We start from the raw sequence: 18,650 nt of genomic DNA on the forward strand, positions 1-18,650 counted from the left end.
ATAGCAACCTGCTTATGTTCTTCAAACATATCAACCTGTTCCTGATAAGCTTTTTCCCACTTTAAGCATTTTATACATCTGCCCTTTCTGCCTAGGACACTTGACTCTCATTTCTTTAATGGCCTTCTTGTCATTTGGGTCTTAGCTCAAATATCACCTCCTCAAAAAGACCATTTCTAACCACTCAATCTAGAGTAACTCCCTTTGCCCCTTCACCTCTTTATCTGTCTGTGCTGAATTTGGGGTGATTTCCTCTGATTCATCTTCCAGTTCACTAAATCTCTCTTCATCTGTGCCTGTCTAACCTGCTGATTGAGGTCTCATATCAGTTACTCTACTTTCATTCATGAATGTATATGTGAATATTGTAAGCATTCTTATTTTAAAATCCTTTTTAGAATCTCTGTGTAATGCCCCAATAGAGATTTCTCCAATTTATTGTATCTGATCATCTCTCAGGAGTTGAGTATCTTTGTAATTGTTGTAATTTTTAAGATGTAACTTTATCAGGAATTATCATCTATGAGTGACCCACATGGGTTACAGAGGTGACCTATCATGTTCATGAATCCTGGAAGAGTTGTTAATTTCTTTTTATTTATTTATTTATTTAATTACTTTTTGGCTGTGTTGAGTCTTCGTTGCCGTGCACGGGCTTTCTCTAGCTGCAGTAAGCAGGGCTACTCTTTGTTGTGGTGTGTGGGCTTCTCACTGCGGTGGCTTCTCTTGTTGTGGAGCAGGGGCTCTAGGTGCACGAGCTTCAGTAGTTGTGGCACACAGGCTCAGTAGTTGTGGCTCATGGGCTCTAGGTTGCAGGCTCAGTAGTTGTGACACACGGGCTTTGTTGCTCTGAGGCATGTGGGATCTTCCCAGACCAGGGCTCGAACCCATGTCCCCTGCATTGGCAGGCAGATTCTTAACCACTGAGCCACTGAGGAAGCCCTACATTAATTTCCTGATGAATGCAAGATCAGTGCAAGAATTTGGGCACCAACCTTGTGCATGATGTAGGCAAGAGACGATGATTTCTTGTGTTTGGTCTCCCTCACCTGATTCCAGCGACATTAACTTTACATGTCTGCTTTGTCCTCAGACTGGAGCATCACCCAGTTCAGTGATACCCAGATGCCATGTTCTTAATGCATGTACTTACTGTATAAAAAACACCCAGCTAAATGCATGAGCATGGGACTCAGTGAAAACACAGATTTCTGAGATTCATTTCCTGGGTACTGATTACATAAGTCTGGGCTTGAGCCTGGGAAAATGAATTCTTATACAGCTCTCCATATGATTCTGAGGTATAGTGAAGTTTCGGTACCAGTGGTCCTATAAGCCTTAAGGATTGTAGTTGGATTTATTTTTGTCTTGTTTATTTCCTTTAAATAAAAGGATTGAAAGCAGCCTACGAGATATATGTAAATACATTTTGAAAAGCAGACTTAAAAACCACCTACACAAATAAATAACCTAAGCAAGTGAGATCTGACTTTACCCCAAGACTGGAGACACACAGGGTAACGCTGTGGTTGGCGTCCTCACGAACATCCTCATCTTGGATGTGGCTGTGAGCGATGTGTGAGCCATTATTATCCATCTCTAGAGACCCTCAACATTAAAAGCCCAACTCAGTGAAATCACTGGAAGTAACAATAGAACTGCAAAGGGATGCTGCCCTTTGATAGGGTTTTAATATTTCTGGGGTCCCCTTCTGCAAACTGTCAGATTGCTCAAATACACTTATTGGTCTGGCAACACCCAAGAAGACTCCTCCTGGCAAACTGATCTGCCTTGCTGAGTCCTCCCAGCCCATGTTCACTCAGAAGCCAAGACACCTCTTGGCTTCTGCCCAAGCTGTTTCCTCTGCCCAGAGGACTCCTGTACATCTCCAAGGCGCCAGTCAAATATCATCTTCTCCAGGCAGTCCTCCTCCACCTTCTTCATTTCTTTCCTTCCTTTTGTCCTTCATTAATTAAGCCCTTATCATGCATGTCCCAGCACTACACCGGAGGCCCCCAACTTCCCTCCATCCCAGCGTCTGCCACACTGCAGACCTTCCCAGCCTCATCTCCTGTGATGCTTCCCCTCACTTCTCTGGTCTGTCCACACTGGCTCCCTGTGCTCCTTTCCTCTCTCTGCAGGACTTTGCACAGGCTGTGTCAGTCTTCTTCCTGGAATGCTCCTCTCCCCTCACATTCCTGCTGTCCCCCACCTAAATTGTTCCTTCCTGGTACCCTGCAGTTGTCTTACTCTGCCCTCCTTCACATCTGGGACATAACATTTCTTTTGTGATTCTTAGGTTGCCCTCTTTCTCCTTGACCACAAGAGAGCAAGCACTGTAACCTCAATGCCTAGCACCGAGCCTGACATACAGCAGGCACCTGATAACTTTGTTAAATGGGTGAAAGAAGACAGCCTTGAGAACCTCAATCTCTCTCTTCCTTTGGATCAGTCGTTCTTAAACTTCTTTTGGCCATTGGCCCCTTTGACAGTCTCACGAAACCTAGAAACCCTCTCTGTACAGATATACATGAATACTTCTTCACATAAAACTCCCATATTGTTTCAAGGTTCAAAAACACCCCAGATAAAGTGCTTGCTTCGGCAGCACATATACTAAAATTGGAACGATACAGAGTAGATTAGCATGGCCCCTGCACAGAGATGACATGCAAATTAATGAAGTGTTCCATATTTCTGTTTGGGATTAGCAGAAACAAACTATTATATATAGGATGGATAAACAACAAGGCCCTACTGTATAGCACAGGAAACTATATTCAGTATCCTGTGATAAGCCATAATGGAAAAGAATATGAAAATGAATATATACGTATAACTGAATCACTTTACTGTATGGCAGAAATTAACACAACATTGTAAAGCTACTATACTTCAATAAAATATTTTTAAAATTCCAGATAAAGAGGGCATTGCTTATTAATTCCAAGCTAAGGTTCTTTTCTAGAGAGAGCAGCTTATGAATTGTATACACATATCATGATTTAAACCCAATACAAATTGAGATGAATGTGAGACTCTCAGCATCTTAAAAGCTTATGTGTTCAGATGGCTTCATGTAGATACCATGCTGGTTGGTGTGTTCCCTTTAAGAACTCATCTCCCTGGGTTTTTTTTTGTTGTTGTTGTTGTTGTTGTTGCAGGAAAGAAGACAGCACAGAGGCAAGTACACCAAACTGGAAAATATTTACATCCCTCCCAACTAACTAGCGGAGCCAAGGTGGCCCCATGATTCGCGATCCCTTCCAGGGAGCTGAGCTACAAGCCAAACGACCATCTTCCTATTTCAAGTCACTCCTGACAACGTCTCTACTCTGTATAATACCAACCAGGGAACCAAAGAGATGGCTGTTAACTGTCAGAAGCCCGTATGTATTGGCACAGAGTGGCGGAAGGAGCCGGGGGCTGGAGTCCCAAGGTCCTGGCTGGCTCAGCCACTCCTAGGCTTTGTTCCTGCACGGATTACTAACCTTCTTAGAATTTCCACCTCTTCATCGGTTTGAGGGGCCTAAAGCCTACTTGAGAGTTTTGTTCCGACAACCTAATGAGCTCATGGCTGTGAAAGTGCCCTGAACTCTAAGATGCTTCCCACGTGTCAGGGATCATTGTTGTTGGTAAAGTGTGATTCCATCCTCTCTCACTCACGTACTGACGTCTGCTCAGGAGGGCTGTCTGCCGTAAGTGCTCATTACAGTTCTACGTAGCTGCCAGCCAAGATGGGTGATGTGAGGCCTGGCAGCATGATGGCTTAAGAGACATCTGAGTAGTCATCTTGCTATTCTAGAGCTCCTGCTGGGCTAGCCTGTGCAAAACATTGTATGTGTGTGAGCACTTTCCTAGGGAGAGAGGCCCTGGATTTCACTAGATTCTCAAATGAGACTGGGACCCCCAAGCGTCAAGCACTGCTAGTCTAGGGTGGAAGGACTCTTATTAAGGAACCTGGAGACCCAGCTCTGCCTCTAACTGGCCAGTGACTTTGAGGCCATCCCTTGGCCTCTCTGGGCCTCAGTTCCTCATCTGTGAAATGGGTGTGACCACGTGCCCTCCAGCATCCCGCCCTGCTTGGACCTCTGATGAGTCTGTAGCCCCTCCGTGCGTTGAGCCCTCCGTCAGAGGAGGCTCGTCCCGCTGCAGCAAACATCATCTGGGTCCTTTCTGTGGGGTAGCCTCTGGTCAGCTGGGAAGGTCCCGAACCCAGCCTCCTTGCTTCCAGAATAAGCGGAGATTTCTTCTTTTCTAAACATAGGTCACTTCAGGCCACTGTGTCCATGAATTTCCCACCCCCCACAAATAACCAAAGCACCCCAAAGTGCCCGAAGTACTGCAGCCCTGTTTCTGCTCGTCTGGCCCAGCAGTTAAAGAGCATTGTGGCCCAGTGGCTGTGCTCAGACCGAGAGGGTTTGCCCCTTCTTAAAGACTTCCCTGTAAACTGCAGGGCTATGAGGCCACCTCATTCAGCAACCAAGGGGCTAACAGGGACAGCTGAAACCTTAGCACCCCGAGAAAGGCCGAACGCCTGGTGCAACCTGATTAGCTGAGTTCTTTCTTGAAGCAGAGGTTGATGGCAGGAAGGCAGCTGGTGGGGGTGGGGTGTGCTCTCACGTCTGGGACCTCAGCAAAACCAGGGCTGGGCTCACACAGGTCCCACGACCCATAGGACAGACCTCAGAGAGTTCCTAGTCTATAGTCCTCAGGCCAGATCTGGCTCACAGACATGTCTTGTTTAGCTTATGTCTTTTGTTTTGTTTTTTAATTGAGGTTAAAACGTGTAGCATAAAATTTACCGTCTTAACCATTTTTAAATGCCCAGTTCACTGGCATTAAATGTATTCACATCATTGTGCAACCATCACCACCATCCATCTCCAGAACATTTCCATCTCCCCAGTTTGAAGCTCTGTCCCCATTAAACACTAATCCCCTATTTTCCCCTTCCCCAGCCCCTAGCAAGCTCCCTTCTACTTTCTGTCTCTATGAGTTTGTTGACTCCGGGGACCTCATATAAGTGGAATCACACAGAATTTTTTCTTCTGGAACTGATTTATTTCACTCAGCGTAATGTCCTCAGGTTTCATCCGTGTTGTAGCATGTGTCAGAATTTCCTTCCTTTTCAAGGCTAAGTAATACTCCATTGTGTGGGTAGATCACATTTTGCTTATCCATCTACCTGTTGATGGACAATTGGGTTGCTTCCCTCTCTTGGCTATTGTGAATAATGCCATGAACATGGGGGTACAAATACCTATGTTGTATTTGTTAATATTGGAATTAGCAAAAAACGTTTAAAAGCCAAGAGATTTCTCATTAATATCTGAATTTTTGGCTTCTTTTGGAAAAATAGTGAATCTGGCAACTCAGGGCTTCTAGCTTCCTGGCCACACTCAGAGCTGAATGAGGCCAGCCACTCCCTCCCCTACCTACAGTCACACAGCCTGGGGGGCCTCAGGCCCCCGATCCCTCCTGGTCTCCTCCTCGCTCCCCACCTCACCTGCCTGGTCTGCCCAGCACCCTCCGGTTACGGGTAGAAACAGAGACCAGAGAGGCACAGTGAGCTGTGCCCAAGGTCTCATGGGCGGGATTGTGATGTGACTGCTGTCACCCAGGAAGGCTTGGACTGGAGTCTGGTTCCAGCTCTGCCACTTGCCTGCCCCTGTGACCTTGACCTTTCTGAGCCTAAGATTCCTCTTTCGGAGGGAAATGGGAGAGACGGAACCTTCTCCGACATCCTTACGGAATCGTTGAGACAGAAAGAAGGGGACGCGTGGTGACTGGAATGTGGGGTTGGGATATGAGGGGCTTATTAACAGCACAGACGGGGCAGGCAGCTTAGGGTTTGGGGGTCTGTTTCTTCATCTGCAAAATGGGAAAAGGGACCATGCCTCCCCCACGGGCTTATTGTGAGGAGTAACTGAGACAGGGAAGCTTAGAGCCCCAGCAGAGGGCTCGGCACACTGCAGGTGCTTCACACGGGTTACTTTGGAACAGGTGAGGGCTGCGTTCAAGGGCTCCAAATCCCCACGGCAGCAGAGAAACACCCAGCAAGAGATGTGATGTCCTGGTGTCACCGGGATAGCCTGGCTGCCGAGTCCTTCCGCCTGATTTCAGAGCCTACCCTCTGCCTTTTACCTTCTGGGGGCCCTGGCAGGTCAGCCGCCTCTCTGAGCTGCAGATCCCCAGCAGGAGGTGGGTGAGAAACGTAAGGTGCCTGGCACAGAGTCGACGCTCAGTAGAGTTTAGTTTCCCTCCTTCCCTTCCCAAGCAGAAGTCTCTCTCTCAGGTGAAAAGTATGGCATGTTTTCCAAATATTTCCAAAAAATAAAAGAGGAAAAAGTGTAGTTTCTAGCCTCCCACTGGAGCTCTCCCGGGTTCGTGTGTTCTTGGGGTTGAGGTGTGTCGCTCACTGGGGTTCCTTCCTTCATCCAACCAGGGACCGCTACAGACCTGGAGTTACAGCAGGGAACAAACAGACCAAATCCCTGTTCCCGTGGGCAGGTTTTATACCAGTCAATAGCTTAGTCGGCCGATCATCGCTCATGAAGTGCTTCTTCTGAGCTGGCTTTACGAGGGGCCCTGGCTTCACCCTCAAGGCTCATCTCTGTTGCTGCATGTGCTTTGCCCCAGAAGGCATGCTTGTCCTGAGCCCCTACTGTCACCCACTACTGGGTCTTTCTACCCACCGTGCTGTTTCTGTTACCTCGGTCCATCTCAGAGTCCCGGCCAGGGGCCCCTGAGTCACTTCAGGGCCAGTGAGACCCTCCTGAGGGGAGCCATCCATCCCACTGTACCTGGGAAACCTAAGAGGCCAGGTGTGGCCCCGGCAGAGCCTCACCTCTCTACCTTTAGGCTTTGGATGGGTGAAACGGGAAGGTGGATGGAAAAAGCCCTTGGTCAGCTCTTAAGTTCTGCATAAATATATAGGATTTGATCTTCACGTGATGGAGAGATGAGAGACTACCTGGTGTAGGAGAGAGATTAGGGTTTAAAACAGAATCACCGGTCTGGAGTCTGGGTTCTGCAACCTCTTAGCTCCGAGATCATGGGAAATTCACTTCCCCTCCTCAGTTTACTCACTTGGCAAATGGAGCAATAAATTACCTGCCTTAGCACCTGCCGGGAGCGTTAATAGACACACTGCATGGGAAAGCACTTCGCAGACTTCAGTGTGGTACATACACTTTCATGTCATTAATTCACATCATTAGTTAAATGCACATCCATTATGTACCTACTGTGTGCTATTATGAACAAGGTGGTCTGTCTTATGACAGTTTGGAAGAGGTATCCAGGCGAAGGAAGAAGAGAATTGCTTGTCAGATGGTTGTACTGCACATTCATAGATCGTGATTAGCAACAGCCAGCGAGTTGGCATGGCAACATTTCCCCATGAACTGCTAGGCGGTGTTCTTAAAATAGGTTCACTAGAGGTGTGGCAGAAGCGAAGACACACAGAGTCCACGTGGTCTGATGGCTCTGCCTTTCCCAGGTAGGCCAGTAGTGCAGTAATTAAAATAACAGATCTGGAAGCATCCATTGTTAGAGCTAGAGACTTTAGCAGTAGCTCCTTGCCTTTTCCCATTTGATAGGTGAGGAAACTGAAGCCCAGAGAGGTTAAGTGAACACCCATAGTTGCACAGCCTCTTGATGGCATATGGAGCCGAATCTGGTTCTGATATTTCGTACAGGGTTCTCCAGCTGTGCCACGATGCCCGTTCTTCTGATTTGGAATTTTAGATCTGGGTCTGATGAAACTAATTTTCTAATGATTACAATCCACATGTCATCACTTACCGACATTTATTCTATCAAAGAATTTTCCCCACGTTTCGCCCTGGGGAAGCCCTGAATCCCAAGATATCACGAAAACTCACTTACTTCTCAGCTAGGCTGAGATGATTGTAGTTTAAATCCACCCCTTCACAGCCTTCCCTACCTTAGTTTCCCAGTGTGAAAATGAACCAGCATAGTTGATCGAAAGTTTATGAATCACTCTGTGATGAGATTACTGTATGAGCTTACTTATCCATCATCGCAGAGGACGGGGAGCCCAAATCCTTTAAAAGATGAGTTTCTTTCTTTCTATTTGTGTTACTCAGCAATTTGTTGAGTAAACTTCCAGACTTGAGTGTGGCTTTTTACATTCAGGCTGGTAAGCTATTTTTTAAGAGATTCACAGCTCTTGTTTAATTCCAGGGTGAAATTCCAGGTCTGGAATGAGAAACTTCTTGAGAACTCAAGCCACATCGGAGAATAGGGTGCTAGACATTTCTGACATATTTTAGACATTCAGCCTCTTTTTCTGTATTCAGACAGTGCCTTGCAGTTGGAGGGGCTCTGGGCTGGGAGTCAGGGGACAGGTGTAGCAGGAACCCTGCCACGCCCCCTCTCTAGGCTACCAGTAGAAGATTGCCCTCTGTAGTGATCATTCTTCACCCTGGTTGCATGTTGGACTCACCTGGAGAGCAGTTAGAAGTCCGATGCCCAGCTCCCTCTCCAGGCCACCTAAGTCAGGTTGTCTTGCGTGGGTCCCAGGCAGGGATCTTTACCCCAGTGATTCTAATGGGCAGCCAGGGAGAGAACCACAACACTACAGCCTCACAGTCCCTTTTCATTCTCCCATCCCGTGTGTTAATTAAATTCCCAGATGCCATTGTGTGTTTCTTTTGTGTCAGACTCATTTATTTTTGTTCCTTGCTAGGAAAGAAACGTATCCTCAGAGTTGACAGGAAGATAGTTCTCATCTTTGGAATATTTTGGACCATGCGTCAGCGTGGTAACTTCACCTTTTAAGCATCTAGCGGACCTATGAAAATGAAATGCGTAGCATGCTGTAGCATTCAGCTCCACTGCAAGCAGAGCTGGATGCCAAGCACTTGGTGGCTGATCAGGGCATGGTTACACGAAAGTTCAGATTATACAATTGAGTGATGCAATAGGCACACAAAGGAGATTTCTTGGGTACAGTTGCTTGAATCCTTAAATCTTCCAGAAGTAGATATTCTAAGTCCAGTGTGATATATAAATTGACCAGTTGTGTAAGCAAATAGAAACAGATTTCTATGCGGCATTTGCACCAACGGCCAGCTGGGTTCCTACCTGGCTCTGAAATAAATTTTTTGGAAATTCTCTGGTACTTTAATGGGCAGAGAAGAAGAAAGCCCTGGGGTTTGTGGATGTATTAGGTCCTCTTTCCTGTTTTGTGAGAGTTTCTAGAAAAAGATAGTATATGCCTTGGATCTAAAGCTGCTTTTAAAAAGTCAATAGGCTTAGGATGGAAGGATTGGGCTTGCTTTATCCCGTTTCTCTAAATCTTACTCTGGTTTCAGCAAGCACAGCTCCCGTCCAATCTAACGTCTGCATCCTTGGCATAAAGGTATTACATAGAGTCGTGGGAAGACTAATGTGGGAATTGATACCATCAAAATAAGGTTTGCTTTAATAACAATTTTTTTTGTCTTTGAAAAACATCATCAGGTTATGCCCAAAGGTAGACTGATGATACCTTTATATGGTGGCAGAATAAGGGAAGAGAAAGACGAATGTGCTGAAAACTCGGTATCAACTCTATCCATATTTTCTTTAAAGTAAAGTGATATAACACATTGTTTGCAAATAGGACATTGAAAGTGATGGGGACAATAAATACCTAGGCAGCAATGTTATAACTATTAACTATTAGACTTTACATTGGGACAAGGGCAAGTTCTGCCTGTCACAGACATTGGAGAATGGGTTATGAGCCAGATACCTGGGGTTCGAACTATGACTCTGCCACCAACTGGTTGTGCAAGTTTGAACGGAATACTTACCTCTCGCAGTCTCAATGTCCTCCAGGGAAACATTAGGGAAGGTGTGAGCCTTAATGAGAGAGCACAGGTTTTTTTTTTAAAAGCACTCAGCACATATTAGTGCTCTGTGAACATTGAGAACCTTCCCTCAACGTTTTGAAAATCGTCCAGACACATTTCAGTGCCATGGTGGGACATGCACCACCAACCTCGGCTGGGTGACTAAGATGATCTCCCAGCGTTCAGATTTGCACAACCAAATTTGCTGGTGAAGCAGGAAAGGGACTTGGGTGTCCCTGGCAAAGGTGATGAACATGGCTTGTGAGTTCATTTTGGCAGAACCTCCCCGGTCTCCTCACTCTTCCAGGTTGAATCCTGGGCAGATATCACATGAAAGCTGTGAAGCACAGACATCAGTTTGGAAACTGTGTACTTTCCTCCTGGATCCCGAATGCACAATAACTAGACACCTTGCAATTGCATGAATCTAAAAGGACTCCTATATCATACATCTCTATCAACACCGGGTCAGAATTTTGGCAGTCCATGCTCTGCCCCTCCCCTCGGTTAGAAGCATTGGTTCACATGGAAGTGGTCTGGCAACATAGGCGGACCCCACTTCCTTTTGGATGTTCTGCAGTGGGACCCTCCCTTGGGTCCTGGAGCAGTGGCTGTCCCCAAACTCCTGCCTGCGGTGAAATGAACAGAGCAATCAGTCCTCGGAGATGCCCATCAGATTCCCGACCAGTTGTGAATCAGACTCAATACTCATTTCTGTGTTTTCAAGATTTGTAATGATTGCTCAATCTTGTGTAAAATAGGCTGGCATTTTCTCTTGTTACCAAGATGTATTTTTCTATGTTAGTTAAATGTATAATTTGTGTAATTTTGTACATTAAAATGTATCCTTTTTCACAGTTAAAGTTGTTTTTTCTTTTTTGAATGTTTAACTTATTGATGGTTCCTTACATAGTGTTGTAGACCCTAACACAATACAAAAAGGCAACGAATCCAAGACTCTTCATTTTTGGTGGGGAATAAACGATCTTCCCAGAAGTCAAATCCACTTCTCACAAGTAATCGAGTGATGTCCTGTACGATCCATTATATGCCTGCATTGGTTTACCATTTTTGCCGTAACAAATTTCCATGAACCTAGGGGCTTAAAACAACACATATTTAATATCTTACAGTTATGGAGAAGAGAGGTCCGGAATGGGTCTCACTGGGCTATAAATCAAGGTATTGGCAGGGCTGTGTTCTTACTGGAGACTGTAGGGAAGAATTGGCTTCCTTGCCTTTTCCAGATTCTGTAAGCTGCCAGCATTCTTGGGGTCGGGCTCCCTTCCTCCGTCTTCAAAGCCAACAGCATTGCATCTGCAAATCTTGCTTTGGCTGTGGCACCTGCCTCTGTCGTCACATCTCCTTCTCTGACTCTGACCCTCCTGTCTCCTTCCCTCTTTCACTTATTAAGGACTCTTGTGATTACATTAGGCCAACCTGGATAAACCAGGATAATCTCCCCATCTCAAGATCCTGAACTTTATCACATCTGCAAGTTACCTTTTGCAATGTAAGGTAACATATATACAGGTTCTGGGATTAGGAGGTAAACATCTTTGTGAAAAGGGCATCATTATTCTGCCCACCACAATCCCCTATGAACTGATTTGGAGGCAGCAGAGGAAAACAAACATTTTAGAATCAAACAGGCCTGCATTTGAACTGGATCCCTGCCACTTTCTGGCCATATAACTTTAGGGAGGTTGCTTTACTTCTCTGAACCTTTTTCCTTATTTCCACAATGAGTGTGATAATCCATTACTTGCCTCACAGATTTGCTGAGTGTTATCCACCTAGCAATAAACTACAATTCCCTTTTTCTCATTTTTATAACTTATGAGGTTTTTTAAAAAAATCTTTGTCTCCCTGCAGGCTGGTGGGTGCATTTCCTAACTTATACCCTGGCTTTTTTTTCCTGCCTCCCTTCTTCTGTTACACTGGGGTTACTGGTCTTGAGATGAGGAGATGTTGTAGAAAGAACTCAGACAAGCCTGAGGTGGAATCCCAGCATGGTCACTTCCTGGAGGTTAACTTGAGCAGTAGGTTTAAGCTTTGTCATCCTCAGCATTCCAGCCTAGAAACGGAGGGGACAACATCTGCCAAGGGGGCTGCTGAAAGCACGATGTAACGTGTGGAAATAAGCAGTGTGTTCATAGACCCTGACCTATTGTAGGAGCTCAATAAAAGTCAGATCCCCCTTCTTCAGTAAAGTCAGGAGGAAAATAAAGTCAGTGACACAGTGGATGCCCAAGATGTGTGTTGGATGAATGTGGAATGATTAGTTGCCCAAGGTTGCATGGAGGACAGGATTCAAACTCAAAAATCTAGTCTCTTCTAACTATGCCAGGTTCATGCCTTTGTCTCCCCTTTCCCAGTGGGAGCTCTTCAGCCAGGCTTCCTGGGGGAGGGAAAATGATACCGGTTAAGATGCAGACTCTGGGACCAGACTACTGTGTTTCAATTCAAAGTGGCATCATTTACCAGCTGTGACCCTAGACAAGTTACTTATCTCCCTGAGACTCAGTTTTCTCATTTGTAAAAGGTGGCTAAAACGGTACGTATCTCAAAGGTCGCTGTGAGCCTTAAAAGAGTAACTGTATGTAAAAAGTCTACAATGGTCCTTGGCATGTAGTAAACTCTGTAAGTGGGAATCATTCTTATACTTCCTTGCTTCTGCACAAAGACAACTCTTTCTCTTCTCCCTCTGTGTTACTCCCTCCTAATCTTGACAACTGCCTAGCCCTTTCTCCCAATGAAAAGGGTTTTCTTGGTAAGTAGTGAGATCTCCATCACCAGCGGTATTTAAGCAAAGCTGGAGAGACAGTCTCCTCAAGATGTGAGAGCAGATTCAGGCAACCAAGTATGAGGATTGACCTCAAAAGTTTCATCTAACTCAGATTCTTGGTTTCTCTGATGTTTCTATGAGTTTGGTCACCACAAATAGTTTTGGAGCTTTAGAAGAAGTTTCTGTGTGGTCTTCAACAGGAAATTTCCTTGCCTGGAATGTGCTGGGAACAGTATTTCACAGGACAGATAGAAGGTTTCATTAAAAACACACTTGCACTGCACTCCAGAGTCTTGCAGAGTCTGGGACTCCTGGAACCAGTGAGGCCGGGTACTGAAGGGACAGTTCCCAGCACTGGAAGCTGGCAGGGTGAGAGGTGGGGTGCAGCACAAGGCACTGAAGTTCCCAGCTGGGTCCCCACCCAGCCTGTTGCCGCATGTCTGAACTTGCTCGAGGAGCGGGTCGGCAGCTGGTGATTCCATCCATCCAGAAAGAGCAGCTGGGACCACTATGTCCCTGGAGACTCTTAGGACTCTCTGCCTGATAATGATCAGGGAGAAATGAGCGAGGGTATCTAGGGAAGGCACATGGCACCTGGCTTTGAAGAGGGGTAGAGGGGAGCCCCAGCAGAGCGACCCCCAGGCCCCTCGCCCTTCACCCTGGCCCTAGTCAGAGGAAGCCTGGGACTCCCAGGCTGCAAGCTCCTAGCTCAGCAAGGGTACGCTGCATCAGGGGTCATGGGAAGTGACCCTGGAATGGGGAATATTTGTCTGGGTGACTGACAAGAGTGTGTGCGTGTGTGTGAGATGATCTATCTCTTTGTGTGTCTTTTTCTGGAGCGTTTCTATTTAAGCTCCCGACTACCCATATTTCTGGTGTGGATTTGTGTGTGGGCGTCCTGTCGGGGTTTATGCGTGTGGAGTCATCTTGTGAGTTTGCCTTCGGCGTGAAAATCTCTTTGTTGTGTGGATGTTGCAGGCATGAGCCTCGTGTACATGTATGAGTCGTTGGTTCACATGCAAGCGTGTTCTTCTGTTGTCTGTCAGTGTTAACGTGGACCCAGCACAGGAAAGAATCCCTCTTTCTTTGCTGTTTCATCCTTCCTGGTGTGCAGCACTGCCCGGTACACTATGTGTCTGTTTGTCTGTGTCTGTTTGTCTCTTTCCTCCTTGGAATGTCAGCTCGCAGAGGGCAGAACTCGGTCTATTTTGTTCACAGTACTGTCCCCAGTGCCAACAACATGCTAGGCACCAGCAGGGCACTCAATATAATAGTGCTGAGTGAATGAATGCAGTGTCCGGTGTGTGAGAGCCTCTCTCTGGCTGTGCAATCAATCTCAGTGTGTTTCTGTCTATGCGCTGGGTTGCGTGACTGACAATTTCTGGGGTGTGTGTGTGTGTGTGTGTGTGTGTGTGTGTGTGTGTCTGACTAGGAATATGTACAAGCATGTATGTGTGTGCAAAATTGTCTCTGATGTGCGTGAAAGAGCCTACATATATATAGGGAGTGTGTAGTGTAATCGACTCTTGTGTGTGCCAGCATGTTTGTGCAATTCTCACGTGTTTGTATGGCATAATTGTCTGGTGTGCTAGTACCAACCTGTGTGTGCGTGCTCGCGGTTAGCAACCCTCGCACTCCTCGCGTCCCGCGCTCAGCCTGGGGGCGGGGAGCGGGGTGGGCGGCGAGGGCACTGCGGTTCTGCTGCCCGCCCTCGGCGCTGCGGCGAGGGCTCGTCACGGTCCCTCCCCGCCCTCGCTGCGGTCCCCGCCTCCCGGTCCTTTGTAGCCTGCCGCTGCGCTCTCGGACAGCCGCCCGGAGGCCCCGCCCCTGCCCCGCCCCGCCTCGCGTCCCGCCCCGCCCCGCCCCTCCCCTCCTCGGGCCGCAGTCTCGCCTGGGCAGACTCGGCCCTCACGGAGCGCTGAGCTCGGCACACAGCGGTGGCTAGGGCCGCGGGTGGGCGGGAGCGCGGGCTGGCTGCCGGCCTTGGACCGGTATGGCGGATCGGCGGCGCGCGTGGAACACGGAGGACGACCTGCCCGTGTACCTGGCGCGGCCGGGCAGCGCGGCGCAGACCCCGCGCCAGAAGTACGGCGGCATGTTCGCCGCGGTGGAGGGCGCCTACGAGAATAAGACCATCGACTTCGACGCGTACAGCGTGGGCCGCCGAGGCTCCGCGCGCACACCGCGCAGTGCTGGTCGGCTCGACGCGGTCGGCCTGCCGGGGCCCGGAGGCAGCGAGGACACGGCCAGCGACGTGAGTGATCCCTCGGGCTCGGCAGTCAGTTCGCCGGGCGAGCGCGACGAGCGACCGCCTGCGCTGCGCATCCGCTGCCCCGCGCCCCGCGACCTGCCACTCGGCCGGGACAATGTCCAGGTACCCTCGGGGCGCGCGTGGGCCGGACGGAGGGGACGGGACCCTCGGGTCGCTGGGCGTGGGGCCGCCCGAGGGCAGTGCCCGGGCAGGAGTGCTGGGGCCACTGCGGCCAGGCTTGGGAGAGCTACGGAACGCCCTTCCCCCACCCCATCATTCAGGAGGTTCGGAGAGGTTGTGCGACTCGGTCAGCGTTGGCCAGCATAGTCCGTGAGACTCCAAAGGGTCTTTCGAGATCCAGCACCCCCGCTCCTCCACTGCAGAAAGAGAGAGCGAGGTTCTGAGAAGGGAAGTAAGTTGGCTAAAGCCGCCACATGGTCCCTTAAAGCGCAGAGGGACCTCGGGTTAATTTCATCCAAGGATCCTCATTTTCTGCTTTACGAAAAGACAGGGAGCTCTGTTCCGCATTCATCCCTTCATTTATTCACTCACTCATGAGGAATTATAGAGCACCTACTATGTACCAGGCGCTGGGAGAGGTTCAGTGAAACGCCTGTGATCACATGGCTTAAAGCTTAAGCCTTTCCTGAGTGCTCCCTCTGTATTTTCCGGGGGAAGGATTTGGTTAAAGATTTAGATCGTGGGGCAGACAGAACTGGAAACCGCTAGCCGCAATCACCGACATCTTCAGAGGATGCTCCTGAGTCCCACAGCACAACGCCTGTGTGCTCACTTCACAGCAAGTTGATGGCAGAGAGGGGGTTTGAACCGGGGTCAGTAGCTTCCTAGACTTGGAGGTCGCCCCCCCCACGAAAGTGGGGAAACATCAGGGAGAGGGAACGCCAGGCCGTGGGCCCTATGGCTCATCTCCCTTTCGCTGGGGTCGCCAGAGCATTGGGGGAAGATGGGTAGACGACCCAGCTTTGGGATATATGGGTGAGGTGCTTGGAAAACGGAAGTTGGAGCACCCGAGGGCCGATGAGCTGTAGCCTTACCCCAGAACTCCATGTCTTAGCACTGCTCAGGTCCCAGGCCCCTGATAGGTGCTGGCTTCCCTGTTTAGCACTCCGGCCCCACCCTAGGACAGGGTGGGTAACAAATTCATTGTGAAAATTAAATCAGTTAATGCCGCTAGGTAGTGAGCATACAATAAGTGTTTGTTGTTTATTTGAGTTTGATCCTTATCATTTTTATTAACCCTTCTCCCCTTAAATGCTCTGAGAGGCATACAGTGAGCCCGGAGGAGGCAGAGCTTGATCTGGACAGAAATCTGGGAGGGCTTCCTGGAGGAGTGGGGTGGGGGGCTGGGCTGGCCTGTGGCTGCTACGACCCAATAGTGGGTCTCCTCCTGCCCCCACCCCCACGCCCCGGGTCTTCAGTCTCGGTAGCTCGGGAACTCTCCGTGGTCCTGAATCCTGAGCCTCGCAAGATGAAAGTCTACAGTGAGGTGTGTGTGTCTGTGGGGGTGTGTGTGCAAGGAATGGAGATATCGAGAGGGTCCCGTCTCCTTGCCCCTATCCCTTCTATATCTTGCCCTGCCCACCTCCTTCCCTAGTGTCCGACCTCGCTTGGGATCCAGGCTTCACAGCCCGAGCGGGAGGCTTCGGGGCCGCGGACCAAGAAGCCGGGGCCAATACCGGAGAATCCTAGTTTCCAGTCAAGGCTCTGCGTCCTCTTGAGCCTCAGCTTCTTCATCTGTGAAATGGGGGTGGCATCTCCCAGCCTCTCTCAAGGCGTGGTGGAGTATCAGGGAGGCGAGAGAGCTTTGTGCACGGCCGGGAGCTGTGCAAGAGCGTCCCTGATGGACCTGCAGTCAATGTCACCAAAGCCAGCATCGCCCCTGGGCTCTGTCTGGGACGGCTCCGCAGCCGCGCCTCGGCCCTTGGGGACGCTGATCCCTTCACCTCTCCCACTGCTCTTTCTTCTCCCCCACTAGCCTTCTCCCCTTTCTCCATTGCTTCCCGGGTACTGGACAAAAGGCAGCGCCTCCGGCGCGCCAAGGGCTCCAGGAGCACGCGAGGTTCGGAACTGTGGAGCCTAGGTGATCGTGGTCTCCCTTGTGGGGGAGAGTTTTACTTTCTGCGGACCGAGCAGCCACGGGGTTCGGGTTCGGGGGCCGGCGGGCCTCGCTGCTCCTGAGCTTTGCAGAGGGTGCCGGGGCCCTTCCCCCGCGCCCGTAAAGCTCTTTCCCGGGGAGGGAGGAGGGGTTTCTGCGGCGCAGGCGCAGCGTTTGCCGAGGCCCAAGGCTGTGCAACTGCGGCGCTTTGTACCCGGGAAGTCCACTTGGGAGCGGTGGTCTGTTTGGCCAATAGCAGACGAGTGCCCCTCCCCCTATACGCAGGAGGTCTCCTCTCCAATCCTGGAGCTTCCCTGCCCAGACTGAAGCCTGGGAGGGGCCCTGGTTCGTGGAACCTAGCCCTTAGCAACGCTGAGGAAGGGGATGTAGAGTCAGAGAGAGGGAGACCTGCAATTTCCGGTCAGCAACAAGAATTTAGACCCCAACTCAGAGCCAAGAATGAGCTCTAGACAAGTTGTGCAGGAACCTGGCTTCCAGATACTGCTCTGCTGCAGCTCACATGCTTTGTATCTAAGATTTCATTCTATCTCTGTAAGCCTCAGTTTCGCCCCTGTGAAATGGGAAACTTATGGCCTAGTGTTCCTGGAATACTAAGCCGTTTCTATTTTGTGAACATAAAACCCTATCTCCACTTTAAGGCCCAGGCATCTCTGGCCTTCTGTCCTGGACTGGAGGACTGGCCTCCAGGTGGCAGTGGAGGTAAAGGCTTCAGGCCCTAACCTGAGTGGTGGGAGCTTTACCAGGCCTGGCCCCCCCCCCCCCCCCTGTGTGGCAGCTGGAAGTAAAGAAGGTGGGGTCTTTTTACCGAGCCTGTGGGTTTGGGTTTTATAGGCAAAAAGTAGAAGGTTGGCATTTTAATCTGCCTGGATTTGGGAGGCACCTGTCTAGCCCTATGGGGGCTTACTAGGGCTCCCCCGCTTTCCCCCTCTTCCCTCTTTCCTCTTCTGTCAAGAAGTTAATCAAGCTAGCCCAGGACTCCTGCCCACCTCTCCCCAAAGCAACACCTGTATTACGGGTGCTGGGGCTGGTGTCCACTCTCCACTGGGAACCAGGACATCCTTTTCCCCCTCCTGACCGCTAGCCTGTCCTAGGGGCTCTGGGCTCCTTAGTGCCAATGGTCTGGCTCTGCAATCAGCAATCACTGTCTGGTAGACAAGCCTCTGGGGATAAGCCGGTGGCCCCAATGGCAGGGGGCCCTGTGATGAGAGAGGGGCTGCAGGCAGTAGAGCAGGTCAGTCACTAATTAGGGCTTTGTCTCTGGGGTCCCTGCTGCAGGGAGGGAGGGAGGCTGGTTCAATGATGGGGGTGGGAGGAGTGGCAGGGAAAGGTTTTATGGAGAAGCCCTAGGAGGTGAAACTGGGAGAATAGATAGACTTCTGTCTGAGGTAAGATATTCAGAGAGAGGACACAGTTTGAATAAAGGCTTGGACTTAGGGCTGGAGATGTGCTCGGTCTATTCAGGGAGTGGCGCAGCGGAGGGACTAACGCAGGCTGTGGAACGAGAGGCCTGGGCTGGATCCTGGAGGGCCTCGAGCGCACCAGCAGCCGGGGCGGGTTCTGGGCACCCGGCCCACACTCCCTCTCCCACGCAGATGTTCGGGGAGGCCT

At 49.7% G+C, this 18,650-nt stretch overlaps 1 protein-coding gene and 1 non-coding gene across 2 annotated transcripts in view; both read left to right on the forward strand.

Annotated features, from left to right (window-relative positions):
- The first annotated feature begins 2,592 nt into the window (after positions 1-2,592).
- LOC116754869 lies at positions 2,593-2,699 on the forward strand. Its single transcript, XR_004350198.1, has one exon. It is a non-coding gene; the product is annotated as a U6 spliceosomal RNA (small nuclear RNA).
- Positions 2,700-14,647: 11,948 nt separating this feature from the next.
- CRMP1 (collapsin response mediator protein 1) overlaps positions 14,648-18,650 on the forward strand; it is a 68,862-nt gene continuing 64,859 nt past the window's right edge. The window contains exon 1 of the mRNA XM_032633709.1: positions 14,648-15,028. Coding sequence (XP_032489600.1) covers positions 14,648-15,028 — 381 coding nt within the window. The remainder of the gene's footprint in view (positions 15,029-18,650) is intronic.

Source organism: Phocoena sinus, chromosome 5 (genome assembly GCF_008692025.1).
Source record: "Phocoena sinus isolate mPhoSin1 chromosome 5, mPhoSin1.pri, whole genome shotgun sequence".
Taxonomy (NCBI): Eukaryota; Metazoa; Chordata; class Mammalia; order Artiodactyla; family Phocoenidae; genus Phocoena; species Phocoena sinus.